The sequence below is a fragment of the Entelurus aequoreus genome, linkage group LG05 (genome assembly GCF_033978785.1).
Source record: "Entelurus aequoreus isolate RoL-2023_Sb linkage group LG05, RoL_Eaeq_v1.1, whole genome shotgun sequence".
NCBI lineage: Eukaryota > Metazoa > Chordata > Actinopteri > Syngnathiformes > Syngnathidae > Entelurus > Entelurus aequoreus.
This window is the reverse complement of record NC_084735.1, coordinates 6,227,658-6,249,964: the sequence shown is the minus strand read 5'-3', so window position 1 is coordinate 6,249,964 and position 22,307 is coordinate 6,227,658. Positions and strand designations below refer to the sequence as shown.

Sequence of the window (22,307 nt, the reverse complement as noted above, 5' to 3'; positions counted from 1 at the left end):
ACAGTACCTGACCTGAGCTCTCTCCTCCCACACAGCTTCCGACGCTCCAAAAGCAGCTTTCTCCTTCGTGGCCAACAATCCCAGCAACCCTCCCAGCACGTCGTCAGGCCCCGCCCCCAACGCCAGTCTGTTTGGCAGCAGCATCAGCACCCAAGCAGCGCCCGCTCCTGCTGCGGCTCCCAGCACCTTCATGTTCGGCCAGCCCGCTGACGCCCCCCCGGCCAAAGCCTTTGTCTTCGTACAGAACCAGGACGGCCAGACTCCCAACTCCACCCCGGCACCCCCCCAGTCTTTCGTCTTCGGCGCCGGGGCCGGCTCGGCGCCTCCTGGAGCTCCTTCCGTCAATTTTGGAGGCTCAGCGCCCCCTGCTGCCCCATCCGCAGGTCAGTGTCGGACGCTGTTTCCTGTTCTTGCTCACGTTTGGTCGCTTACTTCCTGTCTGTCCTCAGCTCCCAACCCATTCCTGGTTAGCTCATCCACCCCCGCTCAGACTCCTGCGTTCGGCTCATCTTTCGGCTCTCCCTTCCCGTCAGCAACTTCCCAGACTCCAATGTTTGGAGCCAAGCCCACCGCCGCGCCCGTCTTTGGGCAGCAGGCCAACCCCGCGCCTGCGTTTGGCGCCGCTGCCAACTCTGCACAAAGTGAGTAGTGATTGAATCCTTTTTCTTTCTTTTTTTTGGGATCCATTCAGCTGATACTTGTCACCTTGTTCTCAGCCGCAGGCTTTCAGTTTGGAGGAGCCAGCGCGTTAGAGTCCTCAACCGCCGGTCCTCGGGTCTCTGGTCCTCCGGTCTTCACTTTTTTGGCAGGAGCAGCGGCCCCTCCTGCACCGGCCGCCAGCCCCGCCCTCGCACCCCAGTCAGGAGGCGGATTCAACTTTTCACCGCAGCTCGCTTTCAACATCGGGTACGTATCTTTCATTTATTTTAACATCAAGTACCCTATTTTACGGACTATAGTGCGCACCAGTATGTATACACTACAAAAAGCCAGTGTTCAAAAACAAGAAAAAAAAATACTATTTTATTTGAACTAAGCAAAATTATCTGCCAATAGAACAAGAAAATTTGGCTTGTCAAGACTTTCCAGAACAAGTAAAATTAGCTAACCTCAATGAACCCAAAAATACCTTAATATAAGTATATTCTCACTACGGTTTTTTTCGTACTATAAGTCGCAGTTTTTTTCATAGTTTGGCCGGGGGTGCGACTTATACTCAGGAGCGACTTATGTGTAATTATTAACACATTAGCGTAAAACAGGGGTGTCCAAACTTTTTCCACTGAGGGCCGCACACTGAAAAATCAACGCAAGCGGGGGCCATTTTGATATTTTTTATTTCAAAAACCAATACAATATATGTATAAATTAAAGCTGCAAGCAGCTTTGGACGGGTCCGCCTTTTGGCAGGTGCTAGTCCTAGGTGTCCCAATACTTTTGTCCAGTGGTAGTCCTGAGTGAGACCTACATAGAGGTTTTTGTTTCGTGTCTCTACGATATTCGTACTGGGAGTTAGAGGAAGTTGTGTCTGAGTTCACATTGTCATTATAGGGTATTGTGTGTAGAATTTTGAGGACAAAGAAGGAGTAATTGCATTTTCGTTGTCATTTTTGGCACCGGAGCAACTTTAGTGCTGCGGGTCTTTGAAGGCTCGTAAAATCAAAACGGTAGCACTAATCACAACTCTTTTCGTCAACTTTTAATCTCTCTCCTGTAGCATTTTGAAGCCGAAACGACGAACGCGCTCAGAGGAGATAACGTTTGATGTTTGGTGACCGGTTGTAACAAAAATATTGTTTTGAAGGAGGAACAGCAAACTTTCTGTTGATTTTTGCTGAAGGATGTCAATCTATGAAATGTAGGTCTAGGCGAGACCTACATAGAGGTATTTGTTTCATGTCTCTAAGACGTTCCTACCGGAAGTTACAAGCAGTTTTGTCTGAGTTTTCCTCTGAGGAGCAGTTTTTTTCTCTGTTTTATTCAAAAATTATGTAGAGCACAATTTTGAGTTTTGGGGTTCGGTTTTTTTTTATATCGCAATTTCCACCAGTCCCGATGTGTGTAAGAAGTTTGGTGAGTTTTGAAGTATTTTAAGGGGGTCAAATTAGAGGTCAAAGATGTAAAAAGCAGTGTTTTTAGTACATTTTTGTCTAAAATGGGAAATTGCCAACTTCCTGCTGGTTTTCGCCCGAGAATGTGTCATTATGAGTTGTAGGTCTAAGTGAGACCTACATACAGGTTTTTGTTTCATGTCTCTACGACCTTCCTAGTGGGAGTTACAGGCAGTTTGTTTTTGTTTTTTCCTAGGGGGCGCTAGAGCGCAATTTTGATTTTTGGGGTTTGGTTTTTTTACTAAAGTGGTTGGGGCACGTTTTTCTATGTGTGTGTCAAATTTGGTGAGTTTTGAAGGGGCAAAGTAGTGCGCAAAGCTGCGGAAAAATAATAATAAAGAATAATAATAAAACCTTACAATAATAACAATAGGTTCCTTTGTAACCAGTACAAAGGACTCCCTGTGGGAGTCCTTTGTACTGGTTACAGGGCGGACCCTAATTAGCTAACCTCAATGAACCCAAAAATACCTTAATATAAGTATATTCTCACTACCGTTTTTTTCGTACTATAAGTCGCAGTTTTTTTCATAGTTTGGCCGGGGGTGCGACTTATACTCAGGAGCGACTTATGTGAAATTATTAACACATTAGCGTGAAACAGGAGTGTCCAAACTTTTTCCACTGAGGGCCGCACACTGAAAAATCAACGCAAGCGGGGGCCATTTTGACATTTTTTATTTCAAAAACCAATACAATATATCGTATTTTTACAATGTGCTCTGGGGCCGTTAAAAAATTACCTGCGGGCCGCAAATGGCCCCCCGGGCCGCACTTTGGACATCCCTGGCGTAAAATATCAAATAATATTATTGATCTCATTCACGTAAGAGACTAGACGTATAAGATTTCATGGGATTTAGCGATTAGGAGTGACAGATTGTTTGGTAAACGTATAGCATGTTCTATATGTTATAGTTATTTGAATGACTCTTACCATAATATGTTACGTTAACATACCAGTTGGTTATTTATGCCTCATATAACGTACACTTATTCAGCCTATTGTTCACTATTCTTTAGACATTTTAAATTGCCTTTCAAATGTCTATTCTTGCTGTTGGCTTTTATCAAATACATTTCCCCCAAAAATGCGACTTGTACTCCAGTGCGACTTGTATTCCGAAAAATACGGCATACAAGCCGTACTCTTTAAATTTTGGAAGAAAAAACATTTTTGTTCCCATAAATGAGTTGCACCGGACTATAAGCCGCAAATATATACGTTGTGAAATGAGTGATTTACTCTGAAATATTCTGTAAATGTTTATTTACATACCTTAATTGTGTCCAAACGGTGTCTGTAACAGGGCAGTAAAAGGGATGATCAAACAAAACAGAAGTCATGGTCATGGACCCACTAGCTGCGCAAGCTGGCTCTCCAATCAGCTAAACCAGGGGTCGGCAACCCGCATGCGGCTCTCTGAACTTTTTCAAAAATGTATGAAAAATGGAAAAAGATGAGGGGGAAAAAAAAATATTTTTTGTTTTAACATGGTTTCTGTAGGAAGACAAACATGACACAAACCTCTAATTGTTATAAAGCACACTGTTTGTATTAAACATGCTTCACTGATTCGAGTATTTGGCGAGCGCCGTTTTGTCCTACTCATTTTGGCGGTCCTTGAACTCACCGTAGTTTGTTTACATGCATAACTTTCTCCGACTTCCTAGGACGTGTTTTATGCCACTTCTTTTTCTGTCTCATTTTGTCCACCAAACTTTTAACGTCGTGCGTGAATGCACAAAGGTGAGTTTTGTTGATGTTATTGACTTGTGTGGAGTGCTAATCAGACATATTTGGTCACTGCAAGCTAATCCATGCTAACATGCTATTTAGGCTAGCTATATGTAGGGATGATGTTTGATAAGGAATTATCGAGTTCGAGCCTATTATCGAATCCTCTTATCGAACCGATTCCTTATCGATTCTCTTATGGAGTCCAGATAGGTTGTATATGGAAAAAAAAAACACAAAACACAATATTTGGTTTAACAAAAGCTCACTTTTATTATATAATAAAAAAATAAAATCTAATAAATGAATAAATATTGACTGTTACCCACCTAAAAAAATAAAATAAAATAAATAAATATTGACTGTTGTTACCCAAAGTATATTAAGTGGGATTTTTCAGAGAAACAAATATATACAGTAACACAAAAACAACCTGTCTCTGTGATCACTATAGGTGTATAAATAATAATATAGTGTTAAATAAAATCAGTCCCTTGGGCACAAAACTGAAAATAATACAGCTCTCCAAAAAGTGCACTTCTGCTGCTATTTGACATAACTGTTTGTTATGATGCTTTGACATTTTTGCACTTTATTTCTTTATTGAAAGAAAATTCTATGAAGAGAAAAGTTGTTTGCAAATGTGGTTACAATGCTAAAAAATGAAAAGTTAAAGCTAAAAAAAGAAATACACTTTATTGAGTTAACATTATTTCTTTATAGGGGGAAAAATGTTATGAGCGAGAGAATATAACAACTACACTACCCAGCATGCAACGGGAGTGACGAGCATGCGCGGTAGCCCCGAAAAGTGTTGCATGTTGCCACGCTGTGAAAGTAAACGTCAAGAACTCAGCCAACACGCCTCGTCTGCATTATTTATAATTAGACAGACAACACATCTACAGTGTGATTTTGTTTTGTTTACAAGGAAAGAAAAACAAAAGTTAAAAAAGGGAGATATGTTGTATATATATGTATGTGCTGCGGTTGCTATAAGAACGTTGCGACAGCTGCCGTAAAGGAGGTGCGTTGCTAGCCTGGTTGCTATGTTTCCGGTTGGTCGTAAAAGTGTTGGTCATGTGTTTTACCCTGCTAAAATCTCTCAGTAAAGTTATTCGATGGATTATAGCTTTGGTTTTGAACTTTATTACACCTTGGAGCGCTTTTTCCCGTCCATTGTTTTCCTGCTTTCGCTATCTGCGCCTAATGACTGAGCTACGTGACGTCATTTATTGTGATGTCCCACGGAGCATTTCTGGTCGGGACGGGATTCGAATAAAGAATCAACTCTTTTCCTTTACTATAGTGGTCTCGATAACGGGTACCGGTTCTCAAAAAGGGATTCGAGTCCGAGGACTCGGTTCTTTTCTTATCAAACAACCGGGAAAACCGGTTTCGGGTATCATCCCTAGCTATATGTACATATTGCATCATCATGCCTCATTTGTAGCTATATTTGAGCTCATTTAGTTCCCTTTATTTAGTTCCCTTTAAGTCCTCTTGATTCACACTATCTGTATGTAATATGGCTTTTAATTTTTTGCGGCTCCAGACAGATTTGTTTTTGTATTTTTGGTCCAATATGGCTCTTTCAACATTTTGGGTTGCCGACCCCTGAGCTAAACAGACTCAATAACTCCACTGTGACGTTTTGGTGAATTTACTGAGGAATTTGTGAAAGTGAAACAATACAAAAAGAATGCTATTGTAAGTTAATAATACTAACAGACACTCGTAAACGTGTTAGCTAATGCTAATGACGCTAGCTTGCTTGATTACATAACGATAGCATGTACAAATATGAAAACACTCCCACATGGGACGCTTTAGTACGTAAAAATAGTTTGTTATATTGTAAAACTTACAAACGTGGCTTGGAGTGATGAAACGCAATGGACAAACAGAAGACGGAGCGGCACATGTACTTCCGGTCCAAAGCTTTAAAGAGCAGGAAACACTTGCAGGCATTCCCCTCAGCTACACCTGCAGTGAGCAAACTTGTCCAAAAGATGGCGCCGTAGCACAAAAATGAAACGGCCTTTTCAGTGTCTTTGCACGTGTTTAATGAAAACTATTTGCTTTATGGCCGTCAGCGGAGAAAAATCCATAAATTAGCGGCTCCGTTTATAAGCTGCCGGGTCAAAGCGTAGGAACAAAGTAGTGGCTTATAGTCTGACATTTACGGTACATAACGTAAAGTTTTTTGGTGACGTATTTGTTTCAACGTCAAGTACGTACAGTATCTTCTACTTCTTTCTGATGGTAGTATTTGTTTCAACGTCAAGTACACATCTTCTTTGTGATGGTAGTATTTAACATGGGGGTGTGTGTGTATTTGAGTTGTGTGATGTAGTACAAAATCCAAAACTAGTGAAGTTGTCATGTTGTGTAAATTCTTTTCAACTTATATTCAATTGAATAGATTGCAAAGACGAGATATTTCACGTTCACACTGACAAACTTTATTTTTGCAAATATTAGCTCATTTGGAATTTGATGCCTGCGACATTTTTCCAAAAAAAGCTGGCACAAGGGGCAAAAAAGAGTGAGAAAGTTGATGAATGCTCATCAGACTTATTTGGAACGTCCCACAGGTGAACAGGCTAATTGGGGACAGGTGGGTGCCATGATTGGGTATAAAAGCAGCTTCCGTGAAATGCTCCGTCATTCACAAACAAGGACGGGGCGAGGGTCACCACTTTGTCAACAAATGCCTGAGCAAATTGTTGAAGAACAACATTTCTCAACAAGGAATTTAGGGATTTCACCATCTACGCTCCCTAATATCATCAAAAGGTTGAGAGAATGTGGAGAAATCACTGCGCGTAAGCCATGATATTACACACCTTGGATCCCTCAGGCGCGACTGCATCAAAAAGCCACATCAGTGTGTAAAGGATATCACCACATGGGCTCAGGAACACCTCACCTGTCAGTAACTACAGTTGGTCGCTACATCTGTAAGTGAAAGTTAAAACTCTACTATGCAAAGCCAAAGCCATTTATCAACAACACCCAGAAACGCTTCGCTGGGCCCGAGCTCATCTAAGATGGACTGATGCAAAGTGGAAAAGTGTCCACATTTCAAATTGTTTTTGGAAACTGTAACAAAGAGGAAAAGACCCGTCCGGACTGTTCTAGGGTGAAAGTGTAAAAGGCAGCATGTGTGATGGTATGGGGGTGTATTAGTGGCCAAGACTTGGGTAACTTACACATCTGTGAAGGCACCATTAATGCTGAAAGGTACATACAGCTTTTGGAGCAACATATGTTGCCATCATGGACGCCCCTGCTTATTTCAGCAGGACGATGCCAAGCCAGACTGGCCTGCCTGTAGTCTGCCATTGAAAATATGAAGGCTAAAATATGAGAAGGGAGACTGTTGAGCTGTACGTCAAGCAAGAATGAGAAAGGATTCCACTTCAAAAAATGTGTCTCCTCAGTTCCCAAACCTTTACTGAGTGTTGTTAAAAGGAAAGGCCATGTAACACAGTGGTAAAAATGCCCCTCTGACTACTTTGCTGCCATTCAATTCTAAGTGAATGATTAATTGCCAAAAATACCAAAGTTTCTCAGTGTGAACATGAAATATCTCGTCTTTGCCGTCCATTCAATTGAATATACGTCTTTTTATTTAGCATTTACATAACCTGACTACTTGACTGCTTTTGGGCTTTGTAGCATTAGAAGAGAGTGTGACACTGATGATTCTCTGCAGGTCATCCAAGTCCTTCACGCCGGCCCCCGCCGGCCAGCAGCCGATAGGCGGACGTAAGTTCAAGCAGGCGCGGCGCAGGAGGACGTAGACGTGCGGTGGTGTGCACGGCGACCGGGAGGACTTTCCCGGGGCAGGTGTGTGGCTTTTTGCTCCCACGTACGTCAGGTGGCTGATGTTGTCTGTTTCCACCTGCTGCTGACTGAAGTGTGACAACAATCATGTCCAGACTTAGTGCACACACAACCAAGGACTGTGGAGCTGCTGGATGTAAACTGTATGTACACACTGTAGCTGTGTGTGTGTGTGTGTGTGTGTGTGTGTGTGTGTGTGTGTGTGTGTGTGTGTGTGTGTGTGTGTGTGTGTGTGTGTGTGTGTGTGTGTGTGTGTGTGTGTGTGTGTGTGTGTGTGTGTGTGTGTGTGTGTGTGTGTGTGTGTGTGTGTGTGTGTGTGTGTGTGCGCGTGTGTGTGTGTGTGTGTGTGTGTGTGTGTGTGTGTGTGTGTGTGTGTGTGTGTGTGTGTGTGTGTGTGTGTGTGTGTGTGTGTGTGTGTGTGTGTGTGTGTGAGAGCATATGAATGTTTGTAATTAAAAGGAGGCTAGGAAGGAAGGAAAGGAGGCGAGTGTACATGCACTGTTGGTTAGAACCTTTGTAAATGTGTGCTTTCCATGTGACTTCTTCCCACCTGCTCAGCTCTAATTGGCCTTTCAGCATTACCACCACTTGTAAATACTCGTTGTTTTCTTTTTCTTTTTTTAAATTCTCTGTCCCCATGACGGTCCTTTTCTTCCCGTGTCTGCAGTCGCTTGTTGTCGTTCCTATCTTCAAAGTTGCCCACATCCATTTAAAAAGGACTTACATGCAAATTGGAGAGCCTTTGATGACTGAAGGCTATTTGGCTTACTGATCCACTTTTGTTTGGACCAAAACCAGTATTGTACAAAGTATTAAGTATATATTTTTATATCGCAGCTTTAAATGGACAAGGGGGACTTTGGATGGTAAGGAAGTTGAGTTTAATTTGGAAGCCATGATGATTATTATTGTTATTATAATTATTACCAGATGAGTGATAAGACTTCAAAACCATGGTTCATTACTATCAATAAAACTATCAAATATTTCTGCTTTCTTGGAAGTTATTCAGCTGTTTACTTATAGTTGTTAAACAATACCATATGTATGCAGTTGTTAAACAATAATACCTTATTTATGCAGTTGTTAAACAATAATAACATATTTATGGTGTTAAACAATAATACCGTATTTATGCAGGTGTTAAACAATAATACCATATTTATGCAGTTGTTAAACAATAATACCATATGTATGCAGTTGTTAAACAATAATACCTTATTTATGGTGTTAAACAATAATAACATATTTATGGTGTTAAACAATAATACCGTATTTATGCAGGTGTTAAACAATAATACCATATTTATGGTGTTAAACAATAATACCGTATTTATGCAGGTGTTAAACAATAATACCATATTTATGGTGTTAAACAATAATACCGTATTTATGCAGGTGTTAAACAATAATACCATATTTATGGTGTTAAACAATAATACCGTATTTATGCAGGTGTTAAACAATAATACCGTAATTATGCAGGTGTTAAACAATAATACCATATTTATGGTGTTAAACAATAATACCGTATTTATGCAGGTGTTAAACAATAACACCATATTTATGGTGTTAAACAATAATACCGTATTTATGCAGGTGTTAAACAATAATACCGTATTTATGCAGGTGTTAAACAATAACACCATATTTATGGTGTTAAACAATAATACCGTATTTATGCAGGTGTTAAACAATAATACCATATTTATGGTGTTAAACAATAATACCATATTTATGCAGGTGTTAAACAATAATACCATATTTATGCAGTTGTTAAACAATGCCATAAAAGACATGCACCTGGGGATAGGCCCCTCCCACCTCCAAAGACATGCACCTGGGGATTGGCCCCTCCCACCTCCAAAGACATGCACCTGGGGATAGGCCCCTCCCACCTCCAAAGACATGCACCTGGGGATAGGCCCCTCCCACCTCTAAAGACATGCACCTGGGGATAGGCCCCTCCCAACTCTAAAGACATGCACCTGGGGATAGGCCCCTCCCACCTCCAAAGACATGCACCTGGGGATAGGCCCCTCCCACCTCCAAAGACATGCACCTGGGGATAGGCCCCTCCCACCTCCAAAGACGTGCACCTGGGGTTAGGCCCCTCCCACCTCCAAAGACATGCACCTGGGGATAGGCCCCTCCCACCTCCAAAGACATGCATCTGGGGATAGGCCCCTCCCACCTCCAAAGACATACACCTGGGGATAGGCCCCTCCCACCTCCAAAGACATGCACCTGGGGATAGGCCCCTCCCACCTCCAAAGACATGCACCTGGGGATAGGCCCCTCCCACCTCCAAAGACATACACCTGGGGATAGGCCCCTCCCACCTCTAAAGACATGCACCTGGGGATAGGTTGATTGGCAACACTAGTGTGTGAATGTTGTCTATCTGTGATGAGGTGGTGACTTGTCCAGGGTGTACCCCGCCTTCCACCCAAATGTAGCTGAAATAGGCTCCACACCCCCTGTGACCCCGAAAGGGACAAACGGTAGAAAATGGATGGATGGCTGGATGGATATTTACAAATGTATTAAACAATACTAGCATTTTTTATCAATGAATCCTTTAGTTAGTTATTAAACAATACTAGTAACTTTAGTTATTAATTAATACTATATTTAATTAGTAAACAATAATAGTATATTTGTTATTAATTAATACTATTTAATAAGTAAACAATACTTGTATCTTTAGTTATTAACGAATACTATATTTATTTAGTTATTAATTAATACTATATTTAATTAGTAAACAATACTAGTATATTTAGTTATTAATTAATACTATATTTAATTAGTAAACAATAAGAGTATCTTTGTTATTAATTAATACTATTTAATAAGTAAACAATACTTGTATCTTTAGTTATTAATGAATACTATATTTATTTAGTAAACAATACGAGTATATTTAGTTATTAATTAATACTATATTTAATTTGTAAACAACACTTGTATCTTTAGTTATTAATACTATAATTAGTAATAATAATAAAAATACTAATATATTTAGTTATTAATGAATACTATAATTAGTAAACAACACTTGTATCTTTAGTTATTAATACTATAATTAGTTTAAAAAATACTAGTATCTTTAGTTATTAATGAATACTATAATTAGTAAACAATACTAGTGTCTTTAGTTATTAATGAATACTCTAGTTATTAAACAATACTAGTATCTTTAGTTATTAATACTATAATTAGTTTAAAAAAATACTAGTATCTTTAGTTATTAATGAATACTATAATTAGTAAACAATACTAGTGTCTTTAATTATTAATGAATACTCTAGTTATCAAACAATACTAGTATATTTAGTTATTAATTAATACTATATTTAATTAGTAAACAATACTTGTATCTTTAGTTATTAATACTATAATTAGTTTAAAAAATACTAGTATCTTTAGTTATTAATGAATACTATAATTAGTAAACAATACTAGTGTCTTTAATTATTAATGAATACTCTAGTTATTAAACAATACTAGTATATTTAGTTATTAATTAATACTATATTTAATTAGTAAACAATACTTGTATATTTAGTTATTAATTAATACTATATGTAATTAGTAAACAATGCTTGTATCTTTGGTTATTAATACTATAATTAGTAAACAATACTTGTATCTTTAGTTATTAATAAATACAATAGTTATTAAACAATACTACTATATTTAGTTATTAATGAATACTATAGTTAGTAACAATACTAGTATCTTTAGTTATTAATTAATACTATATTTAATAAGTAAACAATACTAGTATATTTAGTTATTAATTAATACAATAGTTATTAAACAATACTAGTATCTAGTTATAAATTAATACTATATTTAAAAAGTAAACAATACTAGTATATTTAGTTATTAATTAATACAATAGTTATTAAACAATACTAGTCAATTTAGTTATTAATGAATACTATAGTTATTAAACAATACTAGTATCTTTAGTTATAAATGAATACTATATTTAATAAGTAAACAATACTAGTATATTTAGTTATTAATGAATACTATAGTTATTAAACAATACTAGTATCTTTAGTTATAAATTAATACTATATTTAATAAGTAAACAATACTAGTATATTTAGTTATTAATGAATACAATAGTTATTAAACAATACTAGTATATTTAGTTATTAATGAATACTGTAGTTATTAAACAATACTAGTATCTTTAGTTATAAATGAATACTATATTTAATAAGTAAACAATACTAGTATATTTAGTTATTAATGAATACTATAGTTATTAAACAATACTAGTATCTTTAGTTATAAATTAATACTATATTTAATAAGTAAACAATACTAGTATATTTAGTTATTAATGAATACAATAGTTATTAAACAATACTAGTAAATTTATTTATTAATGAATACTATAGTTATTAAACAATACTAGTATCTTTAGTTATAAATGAATACTATATTTAATAAGTAAACAATACTAGTATATTTAGTTATTAATGAATACTATAGTTATTAAACAATACTAGTATCTTTAGTTATAAATTAATACTATATTTAATAAGTAAACAATACTAGTATATTTAGTTATTAATGAATACAATAGTTATTAAACAATACTAGTATATTTAGTTATTAATGAATACTGTAGTTATTAAACAATACTAGTATCTTTAGTTATAAATTAATACTATATTTAATAAGTAAACAATACTAGTATATTTAGTTATTAATGAATACTATAGTTATTAAACAATACTAGTATCTTTAGTTATAAATTAATACTATATTTAATAAGTAAACAATACTAGTATATTTAGTTATTAATGAATACAATAGTTATTAAACAATACTAGTACATTTATTTATTAATGAATACTATAGTTATTAAACAATACTAGTATCTTTAGTTATAAATGAATACTATATTTAATAAGTAAACAATACTAGTATATTTAGTTATTAATGAATACTATAGTTATTAAACAATACTAGTATCTTTAGTTATAAATTAATACTATATTTAATAAGTAAACAATACTAGTATATTTAGTTATTAATGAATACTATAGTTATTAAACAATACTAGTATCTTTGGTTATAAATTAATACTATATTTAATAAGTAAACAATACTAGTATATTTAGTTATTAATGAATACTATAGTTATTAAACAATACTAGTATCTTTAGTTATAAATGAATACTATATTTAATAAGTAAACAATACTAGTATATTTAGTTATTAATGAATACTATAGTTATTAAACAATACTAGTATCTTTAGTTATAAATTAATACTATATTTAATAAGTAAACAATACTAGTATATTTAGTTATTAATGAATACTATAGTTATTAAACAATACTAGTATGTGAAGTTATCTCTAGTACTGTACCAACATAAACATTGTGGTCATATGCAAGTTAACATTCTGTTAGTAAAATAACATTTGATACACTTTGAGTGTTGATAATTAAATAAATACAATTAGTAATGGAAAAGGTCACTTCCTGGTTGTGGGTCTTACGCACACACACACACACAGTTACATTACAGGTGTGTGTGTGTGTGTGTTGCCAGGATGGTTTCTATTTAGGCGGGTCATATTTATGGTAGCAACCAGCCTTGGCAACGCTGAGTCAGCATTGTGTGCAGGAATGTTTAGTAGACGTTTCTGGATCACATTGGTGCAACATGGGATGTGGGGGCTCCACCACCATCCCCCCCCTGAGAAGCTCACACCAGGTAAGATGTGACGTACACCACACTTTTAAAAACAGCAGAGTGCTGTCATAGAGATGATCTTTGACTATTTTTATTTATCTATTTATTATTTTCAAAAACAGCAGACTGGTTGAAACTGCACCGACTCAAGCACTCGGCGGGTAAACAAGCGCATTCTTAGCGGACTATCACTAAGTAACTCATGTTGTCGTTTTCTCATGCCCCACATCTGTGGTCCCTTCCAGGGTTTCTCAGGGGATCTGAGCCCAGGATGTGGTTGTGGCTTGTGCAGCCCTTTGAGACATTTGTGATTAAGGGCTATATAAATGAACTTTGATTGATGGAAAGCACTTAAAAGTTCAGTCTCCACTCTTCAAAATGTGCGAGCTCGATGCTAATTTACATTGCATATGTCATAGACACGCTACTGATTAGCATTAGCGGATTTACATGGTGATTTCAACACCTCCAAATATGTTAAAACTACAATCAAGGCGCACGTTGGCTCAAGCACTCGGCGGGTAAACAAGCGTATTCGTAGCAGACTGTCACAAAATGTTGTCATTTTTCATGCCTGATATAAAACGCTTAAAATCTTGTCTCCACTTTTCAAAGTGTTAGCTCGATGCTAATTTACACTGCACATGCCATAAGCACGCTACTGATTAGCATTAGCGGTTTTACATGGCGATTTCAACACCTCCAAATATGTTAAAACTACAATCAAGGCGCACATTGGCTCAAGCACTCGGCGGGTAAACAAGCGTATTCGTAGCAGACTGTCACAAAGTAATGTTGTCATTTTTCATGCCTGATATAAAACGCTTAAAATCTTGTCTCCACTTTTCAAAGTGTTAGCTCGATGCTAATTTACATTGCACATGCCATAGACACGCTACTGATTAGCATTAGCGGTTTTACATGGCGATTTCAACACCTCCAAATATGTTAAAACTACAATCAAGGCGCACATTGGCTCAAGCACTCGGCGGGTAAACAAGCGTATTCGTAGCAGACTGTCACAAAGTAATGTTGTCATTTTTCATGCCTGATATAAAACGCTTAAAATCTTGTCTCCACTTTTCAAAGTGTTAGCTCGATGCTAATTTACATTGCACATGCCATAGACACGCTACTGATTAGCATTAGCGGTTTTACATGGCGATTTCAACACCTCCAAATATGTTAAAACTACAATCAAGGCGCACGTTGGCTCAAGCACTCGGCAAGTAAACAAGCGTATTCGTAGCAGACTGTCACAAAGTAATGTTGTCATTTTTCATGCCCGATATAAAACGCTTAAAATCTTGTCTCCACTTTTCAAAGTGTTAGCTCGATGCTAATTCACATTGCACGTGCCATAAGCATGCTACTCATTAGCGTTAGCAAGTTTACGTGGCGATTCAAGCGCCTCCAAACGCGTTAATGAAAACTACAACTAAGACGCGCGTTGGCTCAAGCACTCGGCGGGTAAACAAGCGTGTTTGTAGCAGACTGCCACGACGTAATCTTGTCATTTTCCATCCTTGATAGAAAGCACTCTAAAGTTAGTCTGCACTTTTCAAAATGTGTTAGCTCGATGCTAATTTACATTGAATATGCCTTTTTTTTAATTTTTTATTCATTTATTTTTTTTAATAAAGAAATACAATCATGTGTGCTTACGGACTGTATCCCTGCAGACTCTCAAAAGTATTGATTAGAAGCCAGCAATGATCAGAAATGGTAAAATAAGTAATAAACTTGCTGAAAAAAATGTAAATTAGCATGTTAACTTTTTGTTATTCATTGATGGATGTGTCGACGCAGCCGTGTGCTGTCGCCATCACAACCGTCCCGGCCCGCCCCTTCCAGCACCAAACAGGAAGTCCGTTACCTGGAGAGCTGCCAGCAGGGGGCCTCCTGCAGCAGGCGCGCCTTACCTCCTCCCACCTGCAGCAGGCGCGCCTTACCTCCTCCCACCTGCAGCAGGCGCGCCTTACCTCCTCCCACCTGCTGGAGGCGCTGCAGAGGGAGGGAGTCATCCCCAGGCAGGCTGCAGGCACCATGGTGAGTACTTGCACAGGAAGTAGAATACGTTTTTCAAAATAAGATGATGTTACACGTGTGTGTTAGATGGATGACAAGGTCAGACCTGCCAGGCTGGAGCCCCTCAAGGTCAAAGGTCACAGCTGGGAGGAGAAACTGGCTGCTCAGGTGAGTAGTCCAGCAGGATTACAGTCCAGGAGGATTACAGTCCAGGAGGACCAGGAGGATTAGAGTCCAGGAGGATTACAGTCCAGAAGGATTAGAGTCCAGGAGGATTACAGTCCAGAAGGATTAGAGTCCAGGAGGATTACAGTCCAGGGGGATTACAGTCCAGCAGGATTAGACTCCAGCGGGATTAGAGTCCAGGGGGATTACAGTCCAGGAGGATTACAGTCCAGCAGGATTAGAGTCTAGCAGGATTAGAGTCCAGGAAGATTAGAGTCCAGGGGGATTACAGTCCAGAAGGATTAGAGTCCAGGAGGATTACAGTCCAGGGGGATTAGAGTCCAGCAGGATTAGACTCCAGCGGGATTAGAGTCCAGGAGGATTAGAGTCTAGCAGGATTAGAGTCCAGGAGGATTACAGTCCAGGGCGATTAGAGTCCAGCGGGATTAGACTCCAGCGGGATTAGAGTCCAGGGGGATTAGAGTCCAGGAGGATTACAGTCCAGCAGGATTAGAGTCTAGCAGGATTAGAGTCCAGGAAGATTAGAGTCCAGGAAGATTAGAGTCCAGGGGGATTACAGTCCAGATGGATTAGAGTCCAGGAGGATTAGAGTCCAGGGGGATTAGAGTCCAGGGAGATTAGAGTCCAGGTGGATTAGAGTCCAGCAGGATTAGACTCCAGCGGGATTACAGTCCAGCAGGATTACAGTCTAGCAGGATTAGAGTCCAGGAAGATTAGAGTCCAGGAGGATTACAGTCCAGGTGGATTAGAGTCCAGGAGGATTAGAGTCCAGGGGGATTAGAGTCCAGGGGGATTAGAGTCCAGCAGGATTACAGTCCAGGAGGATTACAGTCCAACAGGATTACAGTCCAGCAGGATTACAGTCTAGCAGGATTAGAGTCCAGGAAGATTAGAGTCCAGGGGGATTACAGTCCAGGTGGATTAGAGTCCAGGAGGATTACAGTCCAGCGGGATTACAGTCCAGCAGGATTAGAGTCTAGCAGGATTAGAGTCCAGGAAGATTAGAGTCCAGGGGGATTACAGTCCAGGGGGATTACAGTCCAGGTGGATTAGAGTCCAGGAGGATTAGAGTCCAGGGGGATTAGAGTCCAGGGAGATTAGAGTCCAGGTGGATTAGAGTCCAGCAGGATTAGACTCCAGCGGGATTACAGTCCAGCAGGATTACAGTCTAGCAGGATTAGAGTCCAGGAAGATTAGAGTCAGGGGGATTACAGTCCAGGTGGATTAGAGTCCAGGGGGATTAGAGTCCAGGGGGATTAGAGTCCAGCAGGATTACAGTCCAGGAGGATTACAGTCCAACAGGATTACAGTCTAGCAGGATTACAGTCTAGCAGGATTAGAGTCCAGGAAGATTAGAGTCCAGGGGGATTACAGTCCAGGTGGATTAGAGTCCAGGAGGATTACAGTCCAGCGGGATTACAGTCCAGCAGGATTAGAGTCTAGCAGGATTAGAGTCCAGGAAGATTAGAGTCCAGGGGGATTACAGTCCAGGGGGATTACAGTCCAGGTGGATTAGAGTCCAGGAGGATTACAGTTCAGCAAGATTAGAGTCTAGCAGGATTAGAGTCCAGGAAGATTAGAGTCCAAGGGGCTTACAGTCCAGCGGGATTACAGTCCAGGGGGATTACAGTCCAGGAGGATTACAGTCCAGCAGGATTAGAGTCTAGCAGGATTAGAGTCCAGGAATATTAGAGTCCAGGGGGATTAGAGTCCAGACATTTCGCACTGCCTTTGCGTGCCGCCCCAGTCACATAATATATCTACGGCTTTTCACACACACTAGCGAATGCAAGGCATACTTGGTCAACAGCCATACAGGTCACACTGAGGGTGGCCGTATAAACAAGTTTAACACTGTTACAAATATGTGAACCCACACCAAACAAGAATGACAAACACATTTCGGGAGAACATCCGCACCGTAACACAACATAAACACAACAAAACAAATACCCAGAACCCCTTGCAGCACTAACTCTTCCGGGACACTACAATATACACCCTCCCCCATATATATATATATATATATATATATATATATATATATATATATATATATATTGCATTCTATTTTAGTTACTTTGAGTTTACAACCCCCTGGTGATGTTTTGTACTTATTGTGATTATTATTATTTCTCAATTGTTTGCAAATGTTGCAATTTACAAATAAAAGTTTATAAAATTCAAAAAATCTAAAAATAAAAAAGATGATCAATATCCGTGTGGCTTGTAATGTGTCACAATGACCACTGAACGGCGCTGTTTGACATTCTTAGCCAAGCTACGCGAGAGGAAGTTAACTTGTTAGCTTCTATCTGTCTTAATTGAATATGAAGGTGATCAATATGTGTCTTAATTGAATATGAAGGTGATCAATATGTGTCTTAATTGAATATGAAGGTGATCAATATGTGTCTTAATTGAATATGAAGGTGATCAATATGTGTCTTAATTGAATATGAAGGTGATCAATATGTGTCTTAATTGAATATGAAGGTGATCAATATGTGTCTTAATTGAATATGAAGGTGATCAATGTGTCTTAATTGAATATGAAGGTGATCAATATGTGTGTCTTAATTGAATATGAAGGTGATCAATATGTGTGTCTTAATTGAATATGAAGGCGATCAATATGTGTGTCTTAATTGAATATGAAGGTGATCAATATGTGTCTTAATTGAATATGAAGGTGATCAATATGTGTCTTAATTGAATATGAAGGTGATCAATATGTGTCTTAATTGAATATGAAGGTGATCAATATGTGTGTCTTAATTGAATATGAAGGCGATCAATATGTGTGTCTTAATTGAATATGAAGGTGATCAATATGTGTCTTAATTGAATATGAAGGCGATCAATATGTGTGTCTTAATTGAATATGAAGGTGATCAATATGTGTCTTAATTGAATATGAAGGTGATCAATATGTGTGTCTTAATTGAATATGAAGGTGATCAATATGTGTGTCTTAATTGAATATGAAGGTGATCAATATGTGTCTTAATTGAATATGAAGGTGATCAATATGTGTGTCTTAATTGAATATGAAGGTGATCAATATGTGTGTCTTAATTGAATATGAAGGCGATCAATATGTGTGTCTTAATTGAATATGAAGGTGATCAATATGTGTCTTAATTGAATATGAAGGTGATCAATATGTGTCTTAATTGAATATGAAGGTGATCAATATGTGTGTCTTAATTGAATATGAAGGCGATCAATATGTGTCTTAATTGAATATGAAGGCGATCAATATGTGTCTTAATTGAATATGAAGGTGATCAATATGTGTGTCTTAATTGAATATGAAGGTGATCAATATGTGTCTTAATTGAATATGAAGGTGATCAATATGTGTCTTAATTGAATATGAAGGCGATCAATATGTGTGTCTTAATTGAATATGAAGGTGATCAATGTGTCTTAATTGAATATGAAGGTGATCAATATGTGTGTCTTAATTGAATATGAAGGCGATCAATGTGTGTCTTAATTGAATATGAAGGTGATCAATATGTGTCTTAATTGAATATGAAGGTGATCAATATGTGTGTCTTAATTGAATATGAAGGTGATCAATATGTGTCTTAATTGAATATGAAGGTGATCAATATGTGTGTCTTAATTGAATATGAAGGTGATCAATATGTGTCTTAATTGAATATGAAGGTGATCAATATGTGTGTCTTAATTGAATATGAAGGTGATCAATATGTGTGTCTTAATTGAATATGAAGGTGATCAATATGTGTGTCTTAATTGAATATGAAGGTGATCAATATGTGTGTCTTAATTGAATATGAAGGTGATCAATATGTGTGTCTTAATTGAATATGAAGGTGATCAATATGTGTGTCTTAATTGAATATGAAAATGATCAATATGTGTCTTCATTGAATATGAAGGTGATCAATATGTGTGTCTTAATTGAATATGAAGGTGATCAATATGTGTGTCTTAATTGAATATGAAGGTGATCAATATGTGTGTCTTAATTGAATATGAAGGTGATCAATATGTGTGTCTTAATTGAATATGAAGGTGATCAATATGTGTGTCTTAATTGAATATGAAGGTGATCAATATGTGTGTCTTAATTGAATATGAAGGTGATCAATATGCGTGTCTTAATTGAATATGAAGGTGATCAATATGTGCGTCTTAATTGAATATGAAGGTGATCAATATGTGTGTCTTAATTGAATATGAAGGTGATCAATATGTGTGTCTTAATTGAATATGAAGGTGATCAATATGTGTGTCTTAATTGAATATGAAGGTGATCAATATGTGTGTCTTAATTGAATATGAAGGTGATCAATATGTGTGTGTGTGGCATGTCATGTGTCCTAATGGCCACTAAACGTCGCTGTTTGCCATATTTAGCCCAGCCAGCCTACACGGAAGGAAGTTAACTCCTTAGTAAGAAGGATTTTCTCTACCCGACCGGCCACGCATGCGTGAAAACTACGTCACTTCCTGTCAACTTGTCCCGCGGCAATAATGTTCGTTCACTGTTTCCTTTTTTTGTTGTTGTTATCTTTAATTGAAAAACAATGTCATACAAAATATTACACGCGCAACTAGTGTCATTTAACAATACATTATTTAGAAACCAGCAGCCTAAAAATGGCAAATAAATCCATATTTTTAAAATGTATTTACACTTTTTGTTAGGCCCAGATATCGATGTAAGTTCATTAAGCGCCTCGTTTAAATATATATATATTTTTAGGGGGAAGAATGACGCGATGGTAGTCAGTGGCGCCCCCGTGTGTCCATTTTTGCAATGACAGAAGATAAAAGTGTTTATAATTGTGACGATTATACTTCTGATGTTCATATTTTATATTTTTATTCTCTTTTACTGCGATGTAAACTATTTTTTTTAATCGAATAAGTAATAAACTATTGACAAAAAAACGTCAAGTATCACTTTCTACAGCGGAAGTGACGTCGTCTTCCGGTATCGATCGTACGCAATGAAAAGTAGAGAAAGGAGCGAGCACGTTGACGTCAAATGTGGCATTTTTATAAAAGATGGTAGCATAGAAATGTTTGTCAACATTATTGTGCTCCAAACTAAAACATTTCTACATTAATGTCCATTTATGAAAGTAAAACCTGAGTTTTAAAAAATCTTGGAAAATGATTAAAAATTTTAAAAAATGCCCTTAAATTTATTTTGTCATAGCAGCCTTTTTTGTCGGTTTGAATTTTTGTATTTTATCCCTTTTTTTTTTTTTTTTTTTAGTATTATTTATTGTTATGATTTTATTTTCTATTTGTATTCGCTTTAGTTTTCTTTCCTTCCATATTTTTGCGAAAGGCAGTATTTGCTCAACCTGATGTGGATGTTTGAAATTGTTGAGATTTTTTTTTTTTTAAAGTGCCTTGGTTTTTGTGTACATTCCGAATATATTTTCGTAATATGTGCATTGTTCAATAAAAAGAAAGAAAGAAACAAAAACCTGAGCAATTTGGCGTCCTCCCGAGTAGCTTGGCTGAAAATGACAAACAGCGACGTTCAGTGGTCGTTGTGACGAATGACATGTTGATCACTTTCGTACTAATGTTTTTTTATTTTTTTTATTTGTATTTTAATTGAACAACAAACACACGTTTATAATTCACACAAAAGTCAAGGCACTTTCAACACCAAGGAAAGAAAACAAAAGCAAATACAGATATAGTATTAAATATACTCAATAATAATAATAAAAAAATATGACAAAGACAAAAATCACTTCAAATGTTTTTAACAAATATATCAATTTAAGGCCTTTTGTACTCTTAATCATCCTCCAAGATTTGATTGACAATTGTAAACCATTAAGCCAATTAGAAAATAAAGGTTTCACTTTCATAAATCGACATTTATGTAGAAAGTGTTTTGTCAATATAATAATATTGACCAGCATTTCGATGTTACAGTTGTTTATTAAAAAAAATACCAAAAACCTTCGTACTAAATTAAAAAAAGACGAGCGTGGACCCCAACTTAAACAAGTCGAAAAACTTATTGGGGTGTTACCATTTAGTGGTCAATTGTACGGAATATGTACTTCACTGTGCAATCTACTAATACAAGAATCAATCAATCACGCTGACAAAGTTGTTTTTAAAGTAATTTTATACACCTTTATTTATAAATTGCAACTTCCACGCTGACAAAGTTATCAATGTCTCTTTCCCGTGTCATTCGTCACAACGACCACTAAACGTCGCTGTTTGCCATTTTTAGTGCAGAAGGTCACCAAGTTGTTCATCTCTATCTGGCGCGTCGTTTGCCATAACCACCACTGGGTGTCGCTGTTTTTTGTCATTTCATTACGAGAACGCCGACGTTTGCGGACTTTTTGTTTAGTTTCCAGCGACCTTTGACCTCTGGCCGGACTCCTCTCGACGTCGACTCGACCCCCGTGCGTTGGAATGTGCGTGAAATCCGAAACGTTTTCTGCATTCGAACACTTTTGTGTCTGTTCGAGTACACGCCCGCCATGGCCACTGCATTAGGTACACCTGCCCCAGTCTGTGGACGAAATGTTCGATATTGTAAAAAAAAAAAAAAAAAATCCGCTTCCATTTTGTGTTGAATCGACGCATATTTGTTCGTGATGATGGTCCACGTGCACCTGACGTGACGAATCCAC

At 37.4% G+C, this 22,307-nt stretch overlaps 1 protein-coding gene across 2 annotated transcripts in view; it reads left to right on the top strand.

The window, feature by feature from the left end:
* LOC133650064 (nuclear pore complex protein Nup153-like) overlaps positions 1-8,680 on the top strand; it is a 61,581-nt gene extending 52,901 nt beyond the window's left edge. Inside the window, exons 18-21 of one of the 2 annotated variants that reach the window (XM_062046861.1) lie at positions 36-383; positions 450-641; positions 717-906; positions 7,571-8,680. In XM_062046861.1, the coding sequence (XP_061902845.1) occupies positions 36-383; positions 450-641; positions 717-906; positions 7,571-7,658 (818 nt within the window). In that variant the 3' untranslated portion in view covers positions 7,659-8,680. Of the gene's footprint in view, positions 1-35; positions 642-716; positions 907-7,570 lie in introns of both variants that reach the window. The other variant, XM_062046860.1, reaches the window with a different exon arrangement.
* Positions 8,681-22,307: the final 13,627 nt, after the last annotated feature.